The sequence below is a fragment of the Perissodus microlepis genome, chromosome 14, assembly GCF_051167445.1.
Source record: "Perissodus microlepis isolate ML-2025 ecotype Zambia chromosome 14, ASM5116744v1, whole genome shotgun sequence".
Taxonomy (NCBI): Eukaryota; Metazoa; Chordata; class Actinopteri; order Cichliformes; family Cichlidae; genus Perissodus; species Perissodus microlepis.
In genome coordinates, this window is record NC_140474.1 from 18,808,982 (window position 1) to 18,835,782 (window position 26,801).

General features: G+C 40.7%; 1 protein-coding gene across 7 annotated transcripts in view; it reads right to left on the reverse strand.

The window, feature by feature from the left end:
* mcamb (melanoma cell adhesion molecule b) overlaps positions 1–13,994 on the reverse strand; it is a 47,629-nt gene extending 33,635 nt beyond the window's left edge. For 2 of the 7 annotated variants that reach the window (XM_084949776.1, XM_084949774.1), the window contains exon 1: positions 13,631–13,988. In XM_084949776.1, coding sequence (XP_084805902.1) covers positions 13,631–13,694 — 64 coding nt within the window. In that variant the 5' untranslated portion in view covers positions 13,695–13,988. Of the gene's footprint in view, positions 1–13,630 lie in introns of all 7 variants that reach the window. The other 5 variants (XM_084949770.1, XM_084949771.1, XM_084949772.1 and 2 more) reach the window with 5 other exon arrangements.
* Between the last annotated feature and the right edge of the window lie 12,807 nt (positions 13,995–26,801).

The window sequence follows — 26,801 nt, forward strand, 5'->3', positions numbered from 1 at the left end:
GTTGTAAAACTTTTATCTTTTAACTTTTAAGGATCCCCAGAAAAGGAGAGGAGGGTTGAGAAGGGTTGCTCAAGGCTACTTTAAAAACGGCTCTTTGGAAGCTAAAATATAAAGAAATGAGGGGTGGCTCAAGACTTTTCCACATTACTGTATTTCACATGAACATCAAGTAAAGCATTTAATAATAAAAGCATTCCTGTGTTTGATTTTGGTCATTTGTAACATGCTGCAAGAGCTAAAAGTCTCATGGACTGGGAAACCTTTATGTGCTCTGTTACTGCATCTTCAGTGCTGATGTATTGCATCTCATGGACAGATTGCATAGATGGGATTTACCACTTGAAGGCATTTATAACACAGCAACGGCTTTATACCTGAATGAACGAATAAAAATGTAATTCATCAATCTGCGGTATCCAGACATTTCACTGGGCGGTACATCGTAACAGAGGTAAAGATATCATTACGAGCCTTTAAAGGGCTGCAGTGGATTCTTGGTTAATGCCGTTATTCACACTAACGTCATCTCAGGATCTCACAAAAACAACGCCAGCGTTGATGCTCACACATCTCTTGCTCACATGCTTCGGTCGCCAAAAGCTTTGCCTACTTATCACAGGACAAATAAAAAAAAGTCGGTTTTAAATGCCCCACATGCTGCGGTGTTTGTGCTGAATTATGAAGCAAGCCAAGCGGCGAAAACAATGATCTCTTTTGAGAGCATCAGCTGTTTCTACTTCGAACGCAGACTGAAATGAAATGAATGAATCATATCAGCCACTTTCAGTGTCTTGAATGTGCAGCGTGACCCAGATACAGGCAAATATTTCAGTTTGTCCTTCAAAGAAGGAACTTTGTTTGGAAAAATAAATTAGCTAGAACATTAAAACTAATGAAGTTTTAAAACATACCCTAATAGAAGAGGGGGAAATACAAACAGTGGAACCGTTAACCAGCAGTTATCTGCCATAACTAAACACTGTGAAGCCGCAGCAAACACACCAGTCTGCTCTGAGGAGTCAGCGGCACGGCGTCAGGGCTGAGGGCTCGTAGGTTGCATTAGGTTAAAAGGATCCTAATGTGCATTAGATCAGCACAAAAACAACATCCATTATTAAGCAGGGTGTTGAACTAACAGAGAGCAGGCCGAGATCCCCAACAAGCCTCTGGTCTCCACTTGTGCCAGCGCAGCTCCCGGCGGACACATTAGGTCCAAGGATCAACATGCGTGTGAGCAGCTTCTACATGCTATCATGTTGGTGCTGTAAACAACACAACAAAGCATGGAAAATGAGATGATTTAAGTGTTATTGCAGACTGACACCAGGTGCACAGTGGTACACAGAAAGTAAAGGCTAATTTAACCCATGCAAATTAAATCACAAACCACAAACCAACATGTTATATGTCAGGGCGCGCTCGGTTAGTTCTTATTGTTCCACACAGCATTTCTGGCTTTGGTTGTGGTCTCTGAATGTGAGACATCTTGGAGAGTGTTTTTATTCCTCAGTGCAGATTGTCCCAGAGATTTGAGCTCTTCAAACATTAAGTTTAAGCTGCTTTTATTCTCTTTCATCCACCAGATATTCACCAAATAAATTCCAAGTTGAAGGCCACACTAGTCTGTCCACCACAGGCCAATCATCCTGTCTCACCTGTCTCACGCTCCACACACACTCCTTTGGTAACAGCACCCAATGAGAGCTACATGAGAAAAAAAATCAAGATTTAAAAAAGAATTGTAGTTTTTCCCTTTTCAATAGCCCAACATATGACTCACACACCGACAACACTTAGCACAGAGACACAGAGAGGCTGTGTGTGTTTGACCTCAGAGCTGAAACAAGAGACGGCGAAGCACTAAATCAGCATCGGGGTGGAACAGAGACAGTTTCCCCAGCAGTGCATCAGCCTTTGACGGAGACGATTCCACATTCCTCTGCAGCCACTGCTACTACTCCCTCACCTTTATTCTCACCAATTACATAACAACCAATATATGATTGAAATTGATGCTGTTTGAAGCCTCCATCTCTGCTGTGGTTTCAAACTGAACTTTAGATCTCAAATTTAAAACACATGCACACTTTTTTCCACCCCTCTCTCCTGGGTGCCATGAACTGCTTTCAAGAACACGTTAGACTGTGCATTATGCCAGATTACATCAGTCGCACAGAGTTTTCCAACAGCTTTGCAGGTGTGCCCACAGTGGAGTCTGCAAACCACACTTCACTCTTGAACAATGGAAAATCAAAGGCCGTCCTCATAGACTCACCTTGTTTCCATCTCAAACTCCTCTGACAGCATTTCTGCAGGTACTGGTTTTACTATTCTCCTGCTTTAATGTCTCATTGATGTTTTTCAGGGTCACATATTTGCAGCCTGATAGCCTGCAGCTGTGTGGATGCTCATATTAAAACTTCTTTTCTTTGATAAGATTTTTGAGATATAAATGTGGTATTATACTCTGTAAAGAGAGAATTCTTGAGTTTTTTATTTCGTGGTAGTTATTGAGATCGTGTCTCAAAAATGTCTCAAAAACCAAAATTAGACTGGAAGGGAAATTTTTAGCAGAACATAGTGCACAAGCACCTATGGGAATTTTTGCAGATGATTTTTAATTAAAGTCCATTGGAGAACTTTAAAAGAAATGAAAAATAAAATTTGCATTTCATTTGGAAATTAAGGTCCTAGAGTCTGGAGGAAGAGTATAGAAGTGCAGAATCCAAGGTGTTTCTGCAGTCAGTGAGGATTTGCCATGTCCTCCTGATGGTGTTGGTGGCTGGTGGGTCCGTAGTGCTCTATCAAGTCCAAAATCATGTTTCCATCTGTGGACGAACCAATTTTCTTTTCCAGCAGCACTTAGCACCTGCCCACATTGCCAAATTACTACTGAATGGTTTGCTGATCTCGTTATTAGCGTGTTTGATTGGCTAAACAGCCCACCTGACCTATCAAGACAAAGATGAGAAACACCCATCTCAAAAATTAGAGGCAGGCCAAAGGAAGCCAATGATGCGGTGATTTGTCATAAAGAAGCCACAACAAAGTATGGACTGTGTGAGTGAACACACTTGGACATCTCTGTACTGTAAATCCTTTTTGAGTGACCTTAGGAAATATTCCAATAATTGGAGATTCTGGATTTCTGGTCTGCATTAAGTATAAATGATAATCGTTCAAATTAAAGTAACAAAAATAGTATTAGTATTTCTCTTTACACATGTACACAAAAACTAACTTTTAAAATAACATTTGGAAAAATCTCACAATATTCACATTTTTAAGATGTACTAAAAGTTTTCATGTAGCAGAAGAATCATTATGACTCATAAAGAGACATTTAATAGCAAAGACTCCTCTGCACCAAACATCGTTATCACCATCACATTAAACTGGCATTCACCCATGTGATTATTCATGCTTGTGCTTGAATTAGTGACTGTGCGGTTTCTCGAACTCTGCAGAGAGCCATGCTGTATTTTTATATAAAGTACAGCTCATATAATTTGGCTCATAAAGTCTCACCATGATTTTTAGCCCGAGGCCAAAGCATCAGCTCAACTCATCCTCCTCTAAGAAAGCAGATCCAGGGACAAGAGCATGCATACGTTCAACCTACATGCATGCAATCTGATTTTTGTCCAGCTGTTTCCAGGATGTAGCCCAGACATATTCTCGGGCAGAAACGGGGGGTGCATACACAAATGCAAGAATCTCAAAGTAGAGAAGAGATTGTGCACTCATTACAACAGGATGATTCATGGTTGTCACATTAGTAGAAAGGTTTTTGCGGCGTACCATGATATAAAAATCATTTCCTTACAAAATGAGCAAAGTGTGAGTTTTGCAATGTCGCTAGCGTTATGAAGCGTTGGAGAGAAATTCTTTCACAATATGGTCCACGGATCACACATCCCACATTCTCTCTGACATTGTGAAAGTGTCCGTTTCAACATTTAGGTGAAGTTTCTGCAATGCTCGAGAATGTTAATCATTACTTAAGGCCCGAAGATCGCTTAAAACCATCAGTTTGCCATCAGAGTCGGTGTGACTGACAAATAGGAACAGCTGGGCCGCCTGGGGACCACCAACAACCTTTGAGAGTAGGAAAAAGAAATTACTGAAACCTATCTTCACACCTTAAAAAAATCATTCAAACATACCAGAATTTTAGTCTGGAAGTAATAAGCTGTCAGTAGAAATTGATCTATTTATTCTTAAATAGTCTCAAAAAAGTTTTTGACATTAGTAATTTCATAACCCAGATCTTTAGATTGTCACAAAAAGTCTGAATTTACAAAAGTAAGAGAGGTTTTGCAGGATTGGTCAATACTGAGAGCTCACATGTGCAATTTGTACAAGCTGGCCACTTTATTCAGAACTGCAGGTGATTCAGCAAAGGTGCTGAAAACATTTTGGTCCGTGATGACATGATAGCGCCACACAGCTGCTGCAGATTTGTTGGTTGTGAATCTCCCGTTCCACCACATCCCAGAGGTCTGTTTGACTACAGTGAATTCACTCTCATGTTCAAGAAACTGGTTTGAGATGATCTGAACTTTGCGACATGGTGTGTTATCCTGCTGGAAGCATCTTATCAGCTCGAAGCGATCTGGTAATTCTCCTCTGACCTCTGACATCAGCAGGGCATTTTCACCCAGAGAAGTGCCTCTCACTGGATATTTTCCCTTTTTCAGACCATTCTCTGTAAACCCTAGAGATGGTTGAGTGGGAAAATCCCACACAACCATTACTAGATCAGACGTACTCAGACCAGCCTGTCTGGCACCAACCATGACACATCTAAATTAGCCAAAATCACTTAAATCACTTTTCCTCCCCATTCTCATGCTCGCTTTGAACTTCAGCAGATTGTCTCTACAATGTCAATATCCCTAAATGCACTCAGTTGCTGCCACGTGATCGGCCGATTAGATGTTTGCGTTACAAAACAGCTGAGCTACTCTACCTGAAAAAAAGTGTATATAGAAAAAGCACAGTGAAAAATATAAATAGATACATGTTTATGTGCCCTGGTGTTTTTTGGGGGGTATTTAGGATATGTCAAATTAAAACAGGGTTCTCTGAATGTATTTCTATAACTAATAAATTCATTGGCAAAATGCTCCTAATGTGTTTACTGATAATGCTGCTTCCATGCTTCTGACGTACAGACACTATTAATAAGCCTTCTCTGTGAGCTTATAATTAATGAAGAGTGACAGAACAACTAATGCAACAATTAAGACCTTTTCTCTTCTCCACGTCTATTCTCAGACAAACAGCTGATACTTCCAGTTTACATCCAGAGGCTATAAAAACCGATGCAAACCGCAATTATTATTGGATGCATTTGTGCATCAAAGTCAGCCAAAGAGACATACCAACAATCCACATGGCATACTCGCGGGGAAGGAAAGCACAGTGTTTCCAGGATTAACTGTTGACTTTGAATGTACTGTTTGCACTGCTGGTTGAGACAGTCTAAATCATAGTTCAATCAAAGTTAAACAGTTTTCAATGAAATCTGAAAACAAATCCCAATTTAACTGCTGCACACTGGTTTCTTGCCCCACCTTTCAATAACTACAGAAGTTTCAGTGATCTAAAAATCAGCGTTGATGTTTTCGGCTAAGAGATTTCACGATAAAAAGATTTATCACTAAAAATCCCCACACAACATTTTGGGTTTATTTCAAGCTTTGATACGCTATGAAATAAGAGATTGTGTCTGAGATTACAATCGTGTCTCAGCTCTGTGGAACAAGGATAAAAAAAAAGAAACAAGAAAAACCCCACTCTGCCATTTCATAATTATGTAAAGAGCCGAAGCTTCAAAAACAGAAAGAACGAGGAACAGTAGTTAATAAATGAGTTATTAACGTATAGTTGGCATGCTATATAAAAGTACCTCAATATAAACTGCTCTATAGTGCTCAAATTGGAGTCAAAGTGTAACAGGTCAGATTAATTCCCAACAGAGTTGAATGCAAATTAAAAAACAAAAAAAACTGAAGCTCAAAGATGTAAGACGACCCTTCATCCCGAGGCTTTTCAAGTGCTGCCACCCAATCCCTCGTACTGCAATAAAAAAGGTCAGAAGTCACTTAAAGAAATGAAAGAGATCAATCATACCAGAGGAGTTTACAGTTCCCACGCTTTCCAAGAGTCACACAAACTTACAAAGTTTTTATGTTTAGGCTACAAATATGGGTTTCATGAAAAGCGTGTTCTGTTTTGTCTTCGTTTCTGGCTGTCTCACAGCTCAAACACCTTCCAGCGCTGACTTATTCATACCGTTTTCACATGAAGTCACAAGAATATGAGCAATTCTACCAAAGCCTAAAATGATTTTTTCCAGAAAAACATTAGTTTTATTACAAATGTATTAATCGGTTGTGACTGCTGCAAGCATGCGTGAATAAAACAGGCCTATTTTACAAAGTAAGATATTGTTTCTGTGAAAAAAAAGAATGCAGTTTATGAAGGAAACGCAGCTTCTTGTTTATTTCCTGTGGTAAACGAGTGTTACGTGTCACAGCTTATCAAGTTAAATGATCGGCATTTTTTCAACCCAGTTTTTGCCCACATGTCATATTTTTGCACGTATCATATACCGAATACATCAGTTAACCATCTTTTATGCATGTTGAAAGAATTAGAAACTACCGGGTTACTTTTTAATACCAATAGGGTTAGCAGAGGTATCAGCACAAACCTTTTAAGGACAAACAGCTAATCTTTTCTCACCGCTTAATGAAAAGTGGTTTGCTCACTTCAGGATGTCTTCAGTCTGCCCCAGGGACAGTTTTATGTTTATAACACTAAAGTAATTAAGGCCTGAGCTAGATAGAGATAGTGAACAAGAACTGCAAAGCTTAAAAACAGCATGGGTGTGAGTTTAGACAGCCAGGCTGCACAGTGACTCAGTGTTACCCGTGTGAAATAGTAACCCTGCTTTAACAAAAATAAGACACGATGACAACAGGTCATTAAGTGGTAGCAGTGAGCTAACCTGAGAGGGCACGCAGGCTCTGTGTATGTGTGTTTATATGTGTCTCCAAGTCAGGAGTGTGTTGTCAGGACCAGGTGTGTGCAGCTGTCCGTCTGATCTGGACTTCAAAGCCCATAAGAGCAGCAGTAGGTGGTTATAGTTGGAGGAGAGCTGACTCCTCAAACGCTGTTCTAGCTGAGGTGGTCTTTAAACTGCCTGATATGAATGGATTTGCCCCGCAGCCAAATATAGAGCCATACATCAGGGTACATCATCGCTATCCCATGAAATGCTTCATTGCACATCTGCAGATGAGGCCGATGCTGAGTTATGAGGCCTTCTGCGTGGCATAGCTGAAGGTGTGTTTCTTATAAACCCCACATGTGATAAAAATAAAACATAAAAAGTTGCAAGAATCTTTGAAAATGTGCACGTTTGAGCTTTCTAACATTAATCCACCAGTAGAAGTTGTGAAATCACTTTAATTACAGACTTATTTTCCAAAAGGGGAAAAAAAAGCATTCTTGTTTGAGGGAAAATGTTGACAGAAAGTTATATTGTATCCTGTTCTGATACGCCGAGCCTGAACAAAGCCGAATATCTGCTTCCTTCCCTTCGCTTCTCACACTAAACACAAGTTAAACCGCTCACTCTGGAAACAAAAACTGTTGATATTAAGATATCATTCAACAAGGCTGGATTGCAGAACGTTTCTTTGCTGGAGCTACATTATACAAACAATCATTTGCTGCTACTCAGGAGCACACACAAAATGGTCCCGATGACAACAGCACAAAGTCCTGGGAGCTTTCTCCACCAGTAACAGGCCCCCACCCTCACCATCGCTGGTTTGCTATATTGACCCAAGTAATGGTGATAATGGATGTTATTCCCATCAATAGGAAGATCAAACAGTAAAAGGAAACCTTTTGCTTCAACAATTCAGGTTCCCAAGTGCACATCTTCAACCCATTATATTGCTCAGCGGGGAAATACTGCACCGGATCAACACAGGATCCGTAGAAACACTTGAAAACAAAACATTTCTGACTCTTACACCAAGCACTACATGTTACTACTAACACCGCCTGAAAGCCAAAGTATTAAAAGTTTGCTCAAGTGCAACAGCTGTGGCCACAAATGGAAACTGCTGTCTGAGTTACTCTACAAGGTAGCACAAGATTTCTATATATTTTTACTTCTGCGTTTCAAACGAAAGTAAAAAAAAAAAAAAAAAAGGAAACAACAGACCCACTGACATGGTAAAATGCAGTGAAGCATTAAGAAAAAGTCCTAAAGGTGTGAGATAGACAGTCATGTTTATCAGCTACTGCTTACACCCCAACAAATATCACCGAAGAATCAAAGGTGGATGCATTTTGTTTCTTGAACTTTGCATAAAAATAACTCAAGGGTTCAGCTAAAGAACAGTAAAGATGAATACACGCCATGATTCAACAACATTAGGTTTATCGGACTCTAACATTGTTGTGGAGGAATTTTTAATCATTCTTCTTTAGTTCATTGAGGTTTTGGGGGCTTTCTTTTATGCACAGCTCCCACCACAGCATTTGGCCATCGCAGCACCTTCAGTCTTTTCTTTTTCAGCCAGAATGTTGTAGATCTTTGTTCTGTTGCATGAACCAATGTCAGCCAAACTTTGGACTCCGATGGACAGATGGCCTTACATTTGACTCTAGAAAACTGTAGTATACAGAGGGATTTATAATCCACTCAATGACTGTAAGGTTGCCAGGTCCTTTGGCTGCTAAACAATTCCAAACCATCACCCCTCCACCACTGTGCTTGACAGTTGGTATGAGTTGTTTGAGCTGATATGCCGTGTCTAGTATTTACAAAACATGGCGCTGTGTATCATGATCAAACTTTGGCCTTGTGTGTCCAAACTGCATTGTTCCAGAAGTCTTGTGGTTCGTTCAGATGCAACTTTTCAGCCATCCTGCCATCTTCTTATTAGAGAGAAGAGACTGTCTTCTAGCAACTCTTCCAAACAAGCCATACTTGTTCAGCCTTTTTCTAACTGTACTGTCATGAACTTCATTTGATCATTTGGCATGCTAACTGAGGCCTTTAGAGTCTAAAATGTAGCTCTTGGGGGTTTGTTGCAATTTCTCTGAGCATTGCATGTTCTGGTCTTTGAGGGAATTCAATTTTATTTTATTTATATAGCACCAAATAACAGTTGCCTCAAGGCGCATTATATTATAAGGTAAAGACCCTTAAAATGATACAAACAAAACCTAGAAAACCCCAACAATGACATGACCCCCTATGAGGGAGCACTTTGGTGACAGTAGGAAGGAAAAACTCCAGTTTAACAGGAAGAAATCTTCAGCAGAATATTCCAGCGGATATTATATATAATGTCTTACTATAAAATTTCCCTGTGCATTAATACTCTGAAAACTAATATTCATTTTAAAGTTACTGTTTGCATGATTTCTTTTTCAGGATCTAGATTGTTTTTCACTCTTGCTAACAGCCATAAGTTCAGCAGGATTAATGTTGTTTAATACTGCACTCTCACCGCCCATATCAAGCACCAGCAGTGCATGGCTCCTTTGCTCTGGGGTGTCCTGATAAGTCTGTTGCATAGGAACAGTGCAGCTCAAGACTCAAAATAAGACAGCATGTGCTTATGACAAACTTTCTCCAGGCAACAACCCTGATACAGATAGTGATTCTTTCATCAGTTGTAATATGTATGCCAAAATAAATTTCAAGATAATATGCGACGCTGGTGTGCTTGAAATTATTGGGAGTGTTATATATTGCCAATATAGTATGTCAGAACTAAATTACTGTAAATTACTAATAATGGCTGAGGAAATTCAGACATTAAACACGAGTCATTCAATGCTCAGTGGGAGCAAGGAACAGAAAACTATCCAGGTCCTCCGAACTGCACCATATGTCACAATACAATGCCTGTCCCTCTGCACAAACTGGCCATATGCACAGAAATGAAGCAATCACGGTCCTCGCAGAGAAGGCTGAATTTACAGACTTCCATTTCCAATGTGCTCCACCCTGCTGATGCTCTGCCAGATTACTGGGCCTCAATTTTCTATGCTGCGGTCAAGTCACAACAAGGGCGTTTATTGTACATGACCAGCTCTCTTCTACTGAAGAGCAGAAGTTGTTTTGAGCGCATGAAACTGAGGCACAGCGTCTCAGCTGCAGCAGAAAAGGATGACCTTTAAATGAGAGAGGTCTTCCTGCTGCATGAACTGGCTTGATTAGGTGATGTCACAGGAAACGAACTCTCTCCTTATCAAGAGTCAAAGATAAAATCCAGCAACAACTGCAACTTTTCTCTGATGTCATTGGATGGAGTTTTAGGACAGGCACTCATTCATCTCCATAAGCACATTCATTCAAACAAGACATCACTGTGTACTCAGCAACTCAAATGCACCAGATTATAACCTCTAAAGTAGGTCCTCTATGATTCAAGTTTAGTTTAGACTTCTTTGTTGAATCTGTGTAAACTATTTAAATCTGTTGCAAGAACTGATAACTTCACACAACATTTCTAAGGCGGTGCAAAGCAAGCTATGGCATAGATTTCAGAGCGTTTCCAGTTACTTCCAAAAGGTGTAGATTTAACACTGAAACACAGATCGACTCTCACGACTGCGTCCACGTGTATTTTTTAAAACAGGGATTTTCCACTTTCTTTCTTTAAAAAAATAAATCAATAAAAAAAATCTCTGTTTTGAAAAAGATTCACATGAAAAAGTGATATCAAGCTTGATTAAGAGCATGTTAGTGCAACCGGTGGCAATGTAGCCCTAATCATTCAAAAATGTCAGCCAATCAGAACCCTAGAAATATCACAGTCTGACATTAAAAAAGAAGATAAAGGCGCACATCGTTTAAGTTGCAAGATCATGTCTTTGCTCTTCTCTCCACATGCAGAAACTGAGTTTCTGAAAAGCTCAGTTTTCAGTTCCCTGAAATGCAATTTACACCTGCACAGTTTTTAAAATATTTACACTTAATATTTCATCACTGTTCAAAGAAAATATGAATATGAGAATAACTTAATTAGAAAATTGTTTACATATTGTAGCGATATTTGTACCTATAGAGGCTAAAAGACAAGCAGATAAACAGAAGATAAAACAAAACTCACAGCTAGTTCTTGTTTACTGCTTTCAAATCTGTCTTCAAAGCTTCCACAGTTTCTGAAAATCCCTCAGTTTCAAAATTCTGATGCAGCTCCGGCGTGTGCGCAAGCAGTTGACTAGCTGTGCAACATGCTAAAGTAAGCTATTTCATGTTGTTATTGTGACATTACCATAAAAAAGTCTTTATTTCCTTGGCTACTGGTAGTGTTAATTCTTATTTTTTGAAAGCTAGATTTACAACATTTCTACAGTATCTTCTTACAGTGAATCAGCTCTTTCTGACTTCATATGATCCAGTTCTTTACCATTATTTCAGTCAGTTAGCTAGTCAGTATTATTGTGTGTGTCAGTGTTAAGTAACCAATTTGATCATATTATACACTATATGAACAAAAGTACTGGGTGACCTACACATTACACCTGCAGGAGCTGCTTGATGCCACGAAGCTCCCTGCACACAATTTTGTGCTGATGTTATGCTAGCATTCACAACTCTTACACACGACTCGGCCCAACATTCAGCGATCCTGCTTTGTAACTTTGCATAGTCTGCCACTTCATGGCTGAGTTGCTGTCGTTCCTAAACATTTCCACTTTGCATTAATATCACTTACAGTTGATTGTGGATTATCTAGAAGGGAAAGAATTTCACAAATGGACTTGACGGTGGCATCCTATTACAGCACAACAGTTGAATTCAGTGAGCTCCTCAGAACGACCCATTCTTGCAGAAACATTTGTAACAGCAGACTGCATAGTTAGGCTCTTGATTTTATAAACCTGTGATAATGGGAAAACACCTGAAATCAAAGATTAAGAGTTGTGGCCAAAAGCATATTGTGCATGTCTCGTGCAGTACGTAAATAAGTAAATAAAATATGGCCTACACGGTTAGTTTATTCATGCTTGGGCAAAAAGATATCTATGATCTGCTTTTTTTTCAATATTTTACGGTATTGTATAAAATAAATCCATGATTGTGATTAATAGTCAGGAATCAACAGTTATTTTTCACCATCCATGTTACTATCAACAGATATCAGCACAATTTAATTGTATTGGAGCTGCCAGCACAGGCATGGCTCCTGGAGGTTTGTAAAGTCAGAGAGGTGCAAGTCCAGGAAACAGACTTTATAAGGGCAGAGAGCTTGAAGCGATCACAAACAATGGGTGTGGAGTCAAACACGAGGTCAGCACAATACAATGATGAGGTACAGAAAGGTCATTAGGTAAACGGCGTTCAAGGAAAGGTGAAAAGGGGTAGACGAGAGAGCAACACATTCCTAAAGGAGGGAAGTGAGAGGCTTGCAGAGAGGAAGGGTTCAGGGGAAAGCACACTTAGAGCTTTCTTGTACAAACAAACAAGTAAAAAACACAGGAATATCAGAAAGGTCTCTAAAACCTAAACCGTACTGTGGAAAGCCCAGATAGCTGCCCTTTCTCACTTCCAGAGACACCACATACAAATGTACACTCTCATGCTCTCTAAAAATAGCATTCATCAGCACCTCCCTGTGGGTCTCGCAACTTTTTACAGTTCTCTCACACAACTGATCCAAAATAAATCCGATTGACCATAAGTACGCTATCCCTTTGACATGGAAATGTCAAATTATAAACCAGTGTGGTGAGAGCTGTATCTCATGCTAGGGATATGTTTGACTGCTTGTTTCTGTGTGAGAAACAGCCGAGCCATTCACCGCTGCCAGGGAGGCACTGGGCCACTCGATCACTGCTGGGAACAGACAAGAGCTGACAGAAAGCAGACAGAGAGCCACCTCACTGCAACTGCACCTCTAAAAATACATGAAGCAAGCAGCAAGTCATACTAACAACAGCTTCATACATGATATAAATCGTGATCTCTCATTATAAGAATAGATTTTTATTCACTGTATAGGTGTGACAAGAGTGTCGTGTTCATTCACAGCAAGAGCACAAAGTCAGTGTTTGTGCTCACCATTCACCCACATACATACATACATGTATACACACGAATTTAAACATATATTAACAGGAAAATCAGTTCACCTACATATTGCACCATTATAGCCATGCAGCTGTGCTAAAATGCACTTTCTGTATGGACTTTCAAAAGATCAGGGATGTGAAACTTTGCAACCAGGTTACAACAACTCAAGTGTGTGAAGGACTTATTACTTTTAGCCAAATGTAATGTAAGCAAAAAGAAGGAGGCTGTGCAGCGTCACATCTCTGCAACTGGAAGAAAAGACGATATGAGGAGCCCTGCAAGAAAGTAAAGTTTCTGCGCTGCAACTTTTTCAGCTTCCTAAAATCTCTTTGGAAGGTTTCTCTGATGGATTTCCACAGAACCCAAACTGCAGTTTAACAGCTGGTGCTTTACTGACAAACATCTTAGTTGATTTCCTTTCTGTCTTACATGAAGAAAAAAAAAAACACATTTGCATGTACGACAAATATCCCATACAGCTGTGATAACTATGCCTTGGTTCCTCACCTCCAAAAGCATGAAAGAGGAGCAGTAGTCCCACGAGCAGAGGGGCAGTGTCCGGTAAAGCCATGACTATCGGTCGGTGCTGCAGATGTCCGCGCTGAGGTGTGTGTGCGTGTGTGCGTGTGTGTGAAAGGAGTCTGACAGGAACTGGTCCTCCTGAAAAACTGTACAGAGTGAAAGAGAGGAGTGGCGGCGCAGCGTGGAGAGGCAAATGATGCAGAAAGGGGCAGAGACACGCTGTAAAGAAAGTCCTTCCGCACAAGTCATCCGAGAGCTGCTCTGAAAGGCATCACGTTTTATTATTTATTGTTTCATTTTCTTTAAATCACTCTGTCTCGGTCATTTCTTTACTCATTTAGTTTGATAAATACACTCGAGATCCGAGCTCCAGCTCCAGTGAGCTGTTGGTTATTTTTTGCAGCGGGCAAATAGAAGGGAGGACCTTCAGAGAGTGGAGCAGCAGGCGGAGGAGGGGGGCGGAGGTCTGGAGTTAAATACAGTGTGAAGTTATAATTTACAACTATTTTGTCGTTGCCAAGACTCAAATTTGATACATTTCCTCACCAAGCGTGTCATAACTTATGTTTTCTCAATAGGGGACCGTGACTGGTGGAGGATAATTTAGCGTGGAAATTGGTGTGAGAAGGTGTGGCAGTTGTTTTTTGGCTTGGTGATCATTTCAGATTGACATCAGGGCTGTTTGCAGTGTTGTGCTGAGGTAATAAAGGAGATACTGGTGGAGCTGAGTGTGGAGGCAGGAGCAGAGAGAAGGATGAGGATTTATCCCCATCTTATCTGCAAGTGGAGAAGCCGAAACTCTTAACACTTTATAAACACTGAGGATAAAGACCGAACTTCTGTGTCCCAGTGCCACACAAGCCCAGCAGTTCTCAAGTGTTTAATTCAGAGTCTGAGTATCAGCACACATACAGTATTCACCAGGTGCTTTGGTGAATTGTTCACAAATCCTTTCTCTGTTTTCCAGAAACATTTTCCAAATGAAAATGCCCCCCTTGGAATGAATATCTCCATTTTTAACCTGTTTAGTTATTATAAAATGGCAAAAGTAAACCACATCTTATGATGAAAAAGTTTCTCAGAAGTAATACATTATCTATGAAGCCAGATAACACACACCAATTAGTTAAACTGCAGGAATGTCTTAAAGACCTGGATGGCCGCTAACTTTCTGCTCCTTAATTTAGATAAAACTGAGGTTATTGTACTCGGCCCTTCTTACTCTGGATGGCATTACCTTGGCCGCCAGTAACGCTGTGAGGAACCTTGGAGTCATTTTTGACCAGGACATGTCCTTCAACGCACATATTAAACAAAAATGTAAGACTGCTTTCCTCCATTTGCGCAACATCTCTAAAATTAGAAATATCCTGTCTCAGAGTGACGCTGAAAAACTAGTTCGTGCATTTATTACTTCTAGGCTGGACTACTGTAATTCATTATTATCAGGATGTCCTAAAAACTCTGAAAAGCCTTCAGCTAATCCAAAATGCTGCAGCAAGAGTACTGACAAGGACTAGAAAGAGAGAGTATATTTCTCCTGTTTTGGCTTCCCTTCATTGGCTTCCTGTTAAGTCCAGAATTGAATTCAAAATCCTGCTCCTCACATACAAGGTCTTAAATAATCAGGCCCCATCTTATCTTAATGACCTTGTAGTACCATATCACCCTATTAGAGCACTTTGCTCTGCAGGCCTACTTGTTGTTCCTAGAGTATTTAAAAGTAGAATGGGAGGCAGAGCCTTCAGTTTTCAGGCCCGTCTTCTGTGGAACCAGCTTCCAGTTTGGACTCGGGAGACAGACACTATCTCTACTTTTAAGATTAGGCTTAAAACTTTCCTTTTTGCTAAAGCATATAATTAGGGCTGGACCAGGTGACCCTGAATCCTCCCTTAGTTATGCTGCAATACACATAGGCTGCCGGGGGACTCCCATGATGCATTGCGTTTTTCCTTTTCAGTCTCCTTTTTTGTCACTCACTATGTGTTAACAGACCTCTCTGCATTGAATCATACTTGTTATTAATCTCTGTCTCTCTTCCACAGCATGTCTTTATCCTGTTTTTCTTCTCTCACCCCAACCGGTCGCAGCAGATGGCCGCCCCTCCCTCAGTCTGGTTCTGCTGGAGGTTTCTTCCTGTTAAAAGGGAGTTTTTCCTTCCCACTGTCGCCAAAGTGCTTGCTCATAGGGGGTCATTTGATTGTTGGGTTTTTCTCTATATGTATTATTGTAGGGTCTACCTTACAATATAAAGCGCCTTGAGGCGACTGCTGTTATGATTTGGTGCTGTATAAATAAAATTTAATTGAAAATTTAACTTGAATTAAAGATGAGCAGAGATTCATCAACATACAAAAAAACCCAGAGTCTATAAATTGTTAAAAAAAAAAAAAAAAAAAAAGGAATAATATTCTTCAACCTAAAATCAGCTACAGTGCATACTATCATTAAAAGATTGTGTGCCATTTACAAGACCAAAAATCAATTCTGGATGCCCGTGATCTTCAGGTTCTCAGATGGTACTGCATTAAAAACAGACAAGATCGAAATAACCGCGCAGTCACTTCCAGACATTATTGTCTGTAAGCACAGTTCACCGTGGCATCCGCAAATGCAGGTTAAATCTCCATCATGCAAACAAGAAACAGCGTGTGAACGTGATCCTGAAACACTGCCATCCTCTCTGGGCCAAAGCTCATTTAGAATGGACTGAGAGAAAGTAGAAAGCTGTTCTGTGGTCAGAAGAATTGAAATTTGAAATTCCTTTTTGGAAGTCTTGGACGCCACATCCTCTGGACCAAAACTGAGAGGGGCAAACTGGCTCAGCACTCAGTTCAGCGGCCTGCACTTCTTATGGTATGTGGGTGCATCAGTGCTTCTGGAACTGGGAGCTTGGAAAGGCACCATCAGTGCTCAAGAGAGGAGTAGCGGCGCATAAAGTTCAACATATTCTTCTTTTTCTTTTTCTTCTTCTTCTTCTTCTTCTTTTTTCAGTCCAGACTTTTCACCAACTGAAAACATTTGGATCATTTGGACAAGGAAGATGTAGGACTGCTGAGTAGCTGGAATCCTGTGTCAGACAAAAACGAGACAATATTTCTCTCCCAAAAGTCCTGCAGCTGCTCTCCTCAGTTCCCAGATGTTTACAGGTTGTCATTCAAATAAGAAATTGATATGTTTCCTATGTTCTAATGTGTTTATGAGATTTACAAATCATTGCTTTCTGTTTTTATTTACATTTGGCACAGTGCTCCCATGTTTTTAAAATTATATAAATGTTAGTGTTAATGTTCATGCCATCTTCTTTTGTTCAGCCCCTGAAATTAAAGCTAAAGCTTTGCACTTTAGGCCCATATTCATCACACACCCGTAACTTGAACTAGTTTTGGCACACAGCTAAAATAACAAAAATTGCACATGCTTCCAAAAATACACAGCACAGCTGTACGAGCTCCTCTTGTGCATCCTCAATCCTGAGCTTAATATGGACACAAGAATGAAGATGAATCAGAGTGATTCCCAAAAACACGTAAAAAGTGTCTGCCAGAAGACATCACGGCCGTCATGCTGATTATGTATCATGGAAACGTTATTTGGTGAAATATTTGGACTGTATGCAGGCATTTCAGTGTCGTGGTTTTGGTATTTGGAGCATTCGCCAAACTGACCACAGTCAAAAAAAGGTTCTCAGAGTGACCGAGGGCAGCAGGGAACTAACAACTGGCAAGTTATCATGTGGCTTTGGCCTGATTAAAATGATACAAGATCGTTTAGGAATTTAGCCCAACCAGATTGTCCCAGACGTAAGCGTTGGACTGCTCATGTGTGTAAAAACTTTGACTTCTGAGTGGGTTTCGGGTCATTTTTGAGGCTCTCGTATCAGTGACTCTTGTTATGCTACAGCATCTGTTTTCAAAAAGTAGAGGAACATTTTTGTTCAGGACTGAATAAATGTGGTTATTTAAGTAGTTGGAAGTCGAAAGTTTCCATTATTGTGGTTTTCACATTACTTCACGTAGCTTAGCCATTTCAGGACTGCAGTGTCTGAATTTTTATTGGTCAACATCCAGTTTGTTTGTACAAATTCAGCTCTAATAATGCTGAAACAACAGTAGCTGATGTTTTTATTCCATCCATCCATTTTCCTTACCACATTTCAAATTCAAGAACTCAGGGGGGTTGAACTGGTTCCAAGTATACCCTGCACGTATCGCCAGTCACACCAGCCACTCACAGCCACACTAAAGGCCAATACAGAAACATAAATTAACCTAACATCCTGGTCTTTGGACTGTGAGAGGTCTGGGGCGAAAACAAAAAAAGCATGAAGTTGCTGTAACTGTTGTGATTTGGTCTCGGATCATGGCTGAACACATTCTGCAGTCCGCTCGATCCGTGCTGGAAAATTTCAAACATCTCAAATCTCCAGTTCGACGGGGGACCTAATCTTTGAACATCACATCATGAACTAAACACGTCACGTTTTCTTTCATTATTTTGGAAATATTTTACAAATACGCTCTAGTTTAACGTTTAAAGACACTGCAACTTTCTTTGTGCTTGCCTTCACAAAAACTCTTAAGCCACTGCAGACTGTAGAGATGTGAGCTGCCAGGCTTTTAGCTGGACTAACGAGGCGGGATCACATCACTCTCGTTTGGGATTTTTTTAGAATCGATTTTAAGCTTTTATTGATTTCTTTTAATGGCTCTGCTCCCAGCTACATCTCTGACCTCTTAGCACCATATGCACATTATGCACCAGTATGTGCCTCGAGGTCTTTTCTCTGTTACAGGTGCCTGGATGAAACTAATACAGAACAGACAGGACATGAGGCTGTTGGAAGAACCTGCTGGACTAAAGTCAGGCTTGCGGAGTCGGTCACTTCCAAGTCAGGTCTTAAAACCTACGTTCAGGTGAAGGATTTTCATGATGTTATACGAGTTTTTAATGGGGTTTGACCTGTCACTTTTACTACTAGTGCCCTATTACTTTGACATCACACAGTATTAAAATTACAAGGCTGTGCCAAGTTATGAACCCTAACAGAACAATGGGCAATGTAAACAGACAGAAAACAAAGAACACAAAATATGTCCTTAAGTGTTTAAGGCCCCCCCAAAATGATAGAAAACTAATTGTCTTCGCCCTCCAGAGCAGCCAAAATAAAAATATTGTTCCAGTTAATCCTGGTGTTTGATATGGAAGTGAACACCTGATTAACAGATCACTGTATGTTTCAGCACTTGCCAAGACTGGCGTTTAATATTAGTATTATTTGATCCCGTGAGAACTATCACGGTCCTTGCAGCTGGAGACCGATCAAAGGATGGTGCAACATGTTGTGCACACTGATCTCTGTAACCTTTGCTGCTGGAAAATACCACCGTGACTGCCAGCTGTTACTTCTGCCAAGCAGATTCCCTCTGACTGCAGATTAGAGCCGCCTCGAAAAAGCTCCTGACACACTGCAGCACACTGAGAATCCTCCCATTCCCAGAAGGATGGTGCAGTCGCACCAAACCACATTATTGTGGTTTGATATGACCTGAAAAGAGGAAATGAAGCCATTGTCCAGCACAAAACTGACTTTAAGTGATTTATTGAATTCTGGTTGGACCGGAACATTTTGTCAAGGTTGTGTTCATGGCCTCACAAAATTGGGATTTGTTTTCCTGTGTTCTCAGCCATGTCAGCGATCTATTTCGAGCTGCTTTCGTGTTTTATTTGTTTTTATTTGGTGGCATCTAAATAAAGAGGTCGTGAGAGAGCTTAGGGTAACTTTGCCTCAATGAAAAAATTCTCAGATAAGGTTTTCGGGAACAATTGACCTCAGAAAAGTCCCTTCCACTGCAGTTTTTCACATTTTTGTGAAGACTGAGTTCTGCGTCTTTAACGCTTTAAGGTAAAGCACATCACAGATTAAAGATTTTTACGTCACAGTTCAACATCTCTTGCTCTTCGTGTAAGATCCTAATGTTGTGTCAGCTTTGTCTTGTGTTGTGAGAAGCTCAGCACAACATCCTGTCAGACGTGTCTTATTGCCGCCACAGAGCAGGAAACAATTGCAATTGTTTGACCAACTATATATGCTTTATAGCATGTTGCTTAATATTTTTCCTGCAACATAAGGATTTTATCAGAGTGTCAAATCTGCTATTATCTACTCAAAGTCATTTTTTAAAAGTAATTACCAGCCAGGGTTCAGGGTTATACATTAATGTAAAGGAGGATGCAAACTGCAGTGTTGATGCTTTCATTTCCTTTAGGGTGAGGCACAATCCTTATGGTTTGCACTGATAACGGAGAACTAACTGTTCTCAAAGCAGCTATATTGTTTTGCCAGTCAAGGTCAATAAGACTGAATCTTTAAGGCTGCCAACATGGGTGTGCCACAAAGAGTGTGAGTACAGTATAAGAGATAAACATAGAAACATTGGGAAAACCCTTTTTTTCCAACAACCTCTTAAAATTCCTCGTGGACAAATTTCAAGAATGTCCCCTCTTCACCCTTTATTTAATACATCCTGGACAGGGCGTTTGGGAATATCAGGGGGCCACTGGGTTTGGGAATGAGGCAAACAGAAGGAGAAAAAAAAAAGCACACCCCTTCCCCCCACACATTTCTCAGCACTGAAAAGCCCCGAAAGAGTTTATAAGGTCATTTTTCAGAGTTGCTGGCAGGGGAAAAACCTCCAGCTAGTAACTGTTAGATGATGCTAATTAACCGTTAACACATCTCCGGTTGATTTTTGTGTTAATAAATACATAAAATTGACAGACGGCGTGTGTTATCGTGTGATTTGTGAGTAATGATTTACAAAGCGGCCATCTGGTGCCCTTTATTTCTTAAAAAAAATTAACCCTCTGTGGTCTTGTTAAAAATGTTTTAAATGCTCAACACAGAAAGTCATAGAGCTGTTTTTATTTATTTTTTTAAGATAAAGGGAGACAGAGAGTTCGTGTGAAAACAGACAAGCTAAATGCTGAATCACAGTATAATAATGTGGCACAGAAATAATACAGAGCTGAGGTTTATGGCAGAATTTTGCAGCAACAAAGATTTTGGGAAAATAATTTTAAGACCTGGGAAAAGATTTAAAAACTTCATGGGACATATTGGAAAGTATTTTAAGTGTTTCTTTTAATTGTCTTTGTGCAAGTTTTATGCCCTGGGCATCACTAAAGTTTATTTAGTTCATGCTTGAAAAAATAGCCCAAATAAGTGCTCAGATGCCTGCCAAGTGGCGTAACCTCCACAGAAGAAAAGCTTGCCTGGTTTTTACTGTCTTGTGTTTGTTTAAATGTTAAAATGTATAAATCTGTGGTCTTTAGAGATGCTGGCAGGTGAAGTTTGGTCTTGGTAACCTGGCTGTTTTCATATACTAAGGATGAGTTTAAGGTGACCAGCAGCTACTGAGTTCTTTTAGGGTGGAATATTTTCTTACATGTTACTCAGAGCATCTGCTTTGCACCTGCACGTACAGAGAAAGAAAGTTGTGTTATTCAAAAATTTAAAAAACGGAATAAAACGTATTTACCTAAATGTCAAAACTACTTCTTCTTCGTAGACATATAAGATGCTTTATCGCTTTATCTTTAAAAGGTAGAAGTAGTTGATCTCCACCTTTATCTAATGCTTAATTCTACCCTTGATCCTGGCTTGTGAAGACTTCCTGTTCTCACGCACTGACTTGAGCGTGCCCTTACCCTGCACCCCTGTACGCCATTCCTCAGTGATGGATGATCACTTTTGTACAGAGAGATATGCTGCTGGGCTAAGACGGCCATAGAGGAAGGAAAGAGAGGAAAAAGAGTCACTCTTTCCGAAGGCCACACTCAAGAGCAAGTTGTTTTGGGGGTTGTCTGCCCAACATGAGAGACAGCTATTGTCAGTTACTCCAGTGGACGGGAAGGGGGGCTTTTCGGCAGCGGCTGGTATGGCGAGGGGGCTCGGGGAAGGAGTGGGAGAGTAATCTGAATTTCTTCTAAACTCCGTCACAACAACAGGGATTGTGACAAAGAACCACTTTCATAACCACACGGGCCAAGAACTGAGCATTGCTTCACCATGGTGATTATATGTAATGGTGGCATTAATCATAATAAATCCACCCACCACTGACATGTTTCTTCAGTGTTCAGGCCTGGTGTTTCACATCTTCTGATTCGAAGCAAAGGCACATAAATTCAGTTTGTTGCTTCATAGAGTAGTTTGAAATGAAAATGAGGATAAAAGAAGCATCTTACACACGAATCAAAAGATACTTTTAAAATGTTACTAATGGTGATGCTGATTCAATAGTGTAGTGTGGCTTAACAAGGTCTACCAAAATCAAACATGCAGAGCTACCGGCTGTGGTGACCACAGCTCTGTCAGGGTACAGCTGATAATAGTCTTTCACCAATACTCAACAGCTGATTCACTGTGTAAAGAGAAACAAGCCTATGGACACCCTTTTCATCGTTTCTGTTCTTCTTTGTGTAGTAATCCCATAAAACTGTGATGTAATGCTGGATGCAGCTTTAATCACAAAGAACATCCCATCACAGGGGTGCACCTTTTAATCGCTCATCAATCACATTTCAGTTACTCGGAAGAAAAAAACTCCACACATTGGTTAGTTACAGCTTTCATCCACTGAGTTCTTTGCTCTTCTTTGTTTCTGCTGATGTCAGTCACTTTTCCGTCAGTGCAGAATGTAGTATTTTCCAGTTGAGGCTTAATTTTGGGGCATGTGGTACCCCTCATCTGTCTTAATGTCAGTTAATGCCTAATCTGTCCTTTGCTCTGACACAGAAACCTCTCACAGTCGGAGAGCGTTTTTGTGAAGCAGCTACGTTTCGTACATTTTGTACTGCGAGCATTTTCCTATCAGATCTGGTTGTGTAAGTTGAATGGACTGAAACACTGAAACCTTTCAAAAATCAATTCCTGATACCTACACAGAGAAAGAATCAGATTAAACAGGATTTCTGTTCTTAGTTGCAGAGGTGTTTAAAAGTATTAGACCATCTGGGTGAGGTAGGAGTGATTAAAAAAAAACGTATTTGATGCTTGACTCGATGATTAAAGTGATGACTAATAAAACGATTTTTTTTTTTAAAAGACTAGCTGTATGATTTCACGCAGGATCTTAGTGAGTTCTCGGAGAGAGTGATGAGTCATGAAGAAGGAAGCTGCTACTGCTGCCTACAAACTGATGGACATCCTGCAGATGTGCAGAAGAGACCCTGAAAAGACGTGACTGAAAGACCATCTGCGTCACGCTGAAGGACCTCTTGGTCATCCCAGTCACGTCTCTGTGAGTCACATAAGAAACATTCCTGCCATCTCTTTTGTCTCACCTTCTTTTGCAGTTTTCCCTCGCTGCCTCTTTCGCCCATTGAATGAGCTGCAGAGGCAGCAGGCCTGAGGCAGAGGGTTACAGAGGAATGTGGGGTCCTGCTTTGGGTCTCGACCAGTCTGCACTCCAGTGATTTCTACTGTTTGGAGTTTGTGTTTTCCCAGAGAAGTCTTAAATCCACCGCCTACCCCCTGTGCTCTGTGTAAAACACACACATACACACAAACAGATGTAATCTAAATGTAAATTGATGTGAGTGTAGTGCACTGGCCAGCCGCCAAAGACATCAGTGAATCTCAAAATAAACCACAGAATCTGGGAACACAAAAGTTGAAGTCAAAGCCACAACAGCACATTTCAAAACCGTGGAGAAAGTGATGTAGTTTGCCTCCTAAAATGAACCTCAGTGGATCAGGTCTGTAAAATGCAGAAATCTGAACTTTGGAAATCAATTTAAATCTCATAGTTTAAAACTGATTAAGCACAGGAATCTGAATGAATTGCACAAGGCTATATTTACACCCCAGTATCGGGTTGTTTTTTTTTTTTTTTTTGTATTTTTAAACCCCAAATGCTCTCTACACAGCTGTTGAAGCATCAGGGAGCAGGATAGCAAAAAGTACCTTAGGGTGGTTGGCTGCTCAACACCAGAGAAAGCTTGTGGTGGACTTCAGGAGGTCCAGGATTAACGCTACTACTACTCTGTCCATTAGGGGAGATGTGTGGCGATGGTACAGCAGTGAAAATACCTGAGAGTTCACTTGGATGAATCACTACGCAGGAGCAGAAAAAAGGCAGCTTCTGTTGATGTTTTACGACAGTGTGTGGTCACCAGAGTGATTATGCTGCAGTCTGCTGGGGTAAACTATGTGAACAAGTGTTACAAAATAGTCCATTGTTGGTATAATTAAAAGGGTTCTATTTCTCATTCATTCGCATACTAGATGATTCTGCAGTCATAACTTTCATTCAGCAAGTAGCATCTCATCTATTTGATGTAGGTGGGAGGCAGACAGAGGTTGGATTGATGGTTAGCAAACTGCACATCATCCACAGATGACTTTTTGTAATTTCGCTAAACAAAGCATATATAAACACTTTGGAAGGCATGCTCAAAGCTGGGTGCTAGGCTCTGTTATGCCTTTGACAAACATTGACATGATGTACTTTGTTTGAAAAAATACAACCATTATCACCATTAGTGCTGGGCTGGACCACCTTTTGTTTTGCCTCCAGAACTGCTTTAAGTCTATGTGGCATAGATTCAACGAGTTGCTGGAAACATTGCTCTGAGATTTTGGTCCATATTGACATCGTAGCATCACACAGTTGGTCTACATCCATGATAAGGCTCTCTTACTGCAACACATCCCATATCTGCTCTACTGGATTGAGGTCTGGTGACAAAAAAGGACTTTTAAGCACAGTTAACTCATTGTCATGTTCAAGAAACCAGTTTGAGATGAGTTCAGCTTTGTGACAAGGTGCGTTATCCTGCTGAAAACAGCCATCAGAAGATGCTAGAGTGTGGTGATAAAGGGATGAACATGGTCAGCTGTCATGTTTTGCAACTTACTTGGTTGGACTCAAGAGCAGGATTCAGGCAAGACAGTGAGATGTAGAATAAGCTCTAGAATAGAATAGAATAGAATGCCTTTGTTGTCACTATACAGATGTACAATGACATACGGAGCATCTCCTACTCAGTGCAAACATGTGGGGGAGGGGGCAGAGGTGCAGAGGAGAAGCCTTAGATCCGCGAGTTACTGAGGTGAGGGTGGGAGGCAGGAGGAGCAGGAGTGGTGATCCAGTGGTTGAGTTTGATCTGTAGTAATAGCAGGTGTTCCTGAAAAGGTGAATGTCAGGCAGTGATCCGGGGTTGGCTAAGTCACTAGAGAAAGGAGGAGAAACAGAATTACACACTTGACGTGGTATCACCAACAACTAGCCTGTTTACCGCTCTAAGAGAGTGGTAATCTGGTGGAGTCTGGATGGCTGCACTGGTCCTTAAGTATTGCCGTTGACTGGTGATGAGTAGCCTCCGCCCAGGTAAGGCAGACACGACGGCTGCCTTTCACCCACAGATCAAGGCTTCTTATGACAGTCTGCAACTATACTCTTCCCCGATCTGTTAGTTGTTTTAAACTTTAGCAAGTCGTCTTCGCCTTGTCTACATTTCTGTCCATTCTGTAACAGTTCATTGATGGGTAATAAATTTTCATGTCCAGCCTCATTTGTTTTCAGCTATGGCAGTGACAACCACTCTCACACAGCACACATTTTTTTCAGATTTTCTGAATAAAGCAAAACAGTTTAGTATCTAATAAAGCACACCAGTAACTCCAGTAAGAGGAGAGAAAGGTTTGTCCTTCTCCCTTGTCTCCTGACCTCCTTGCTCACAGGGGATTGTCTGAATTGTTGGAGTTTTCTCTTTACTATAGTAGGGTCTTTCCCTTACAATATAAAACACCTTGAGACAACTGTTGTTCTGCTGTCATGTGACTGGCTGATTGGATATTTGCATTAACAAGCTGTTGAACAGGCGTACCTAAAGAAGTGGCTGGCAGTTGTATACATATTTTTTACAGGAGATTCAGAGGTAGGCCATTCCTCCATTGATTACTTATGTCCTGTCCAACTTTCCCTTCAACTATATACTTTTGTTATGTACCAGTACATGACAAATTAAGACAAATTAGAGCTCTCCTGTCTGTGATGCGGTTATATTTCTGAAGTCAGCTGCAGTGGGGGGTGGTTCATGGCGTGGCAGCGGGAGACGCTGACACATCTGAGCTGCATTAGCTCATCATGCCTCCCCCGCTTGTAAGAGTGAACTGGGTCCTGAATGGCGTTGTTGTTGTTGGTGGTGTGTAAGGAACAAGCAACTATAAATAAAGATGATGAAAAGCGTTGAAGTGTGGTCGAGTCCATCCTTACTTATTTGTTTTGGCAGTGTAGAATTAACATGATATTCATGATAGTTCACATAGATCTGTGAATAGATGCGTATAGTTTTATCCATATCACCCACACAATGGAGTTAAAGGTTATTCTGTGGGAGTTTCTTTAATGGGTGGAAATGTCCCAGCAGGTGTGAAGCTCCAGATTGGATATCTGTGGATCCTCAAATGTTTGTCTTAGTGTCTCCAGTTCATCCTGTGCAAGCCCCACCCCCATGTCCCTGCATGACCTTTTTATGTCCTTTTTGACATTGTATGTTCATTTTAGCTAAACAGTTCTGAGGAGGCAGCTTACAGCTCTGAGTTGAAGACAAATGGTAGCAAGTGGAGGTTTTTTTCATATAAAAAAGTGGAATCTACAGTGTCTGTTGACTGATGAGAGAAAATGAAGCAACTCTATGTAGTGTACATTAAGAAAACTTATAGAAATTCTACATACGATTCCATATGAAAGCCACCCTTTGTTTCATCTCGTCTTTTAGAGGGGAAGGATTTGGTTGACCAGTCAACAAACAAAGGAAACTGACTAAGGGTCTGCTTTCGGACCAGAGGGAAGGTTAGCTACCATAAAAGGAGTAGGTCTAGAAGCTCTCCGCCAGAGACAAAGTAGTGCACAAGACCTTTTATAGCTTCTTGCACTACCTCGTGTATCCCTGCTGCATCATTAAATGCTTAAACAAATGCTGTTTGTCGGGCATCCAAAGGCTCAGAGCAGGATTTCCCATGATCATATCAGATAGAGTTTCCCTTTGCGAGGAACAAAGTCCAGCGCTGAATGGCTCAGATGGAGAGGATGAGGCAAAAGGCAAGGAAGGAAACTGTTTTGATATTGTTCAGGACCGCAATTCT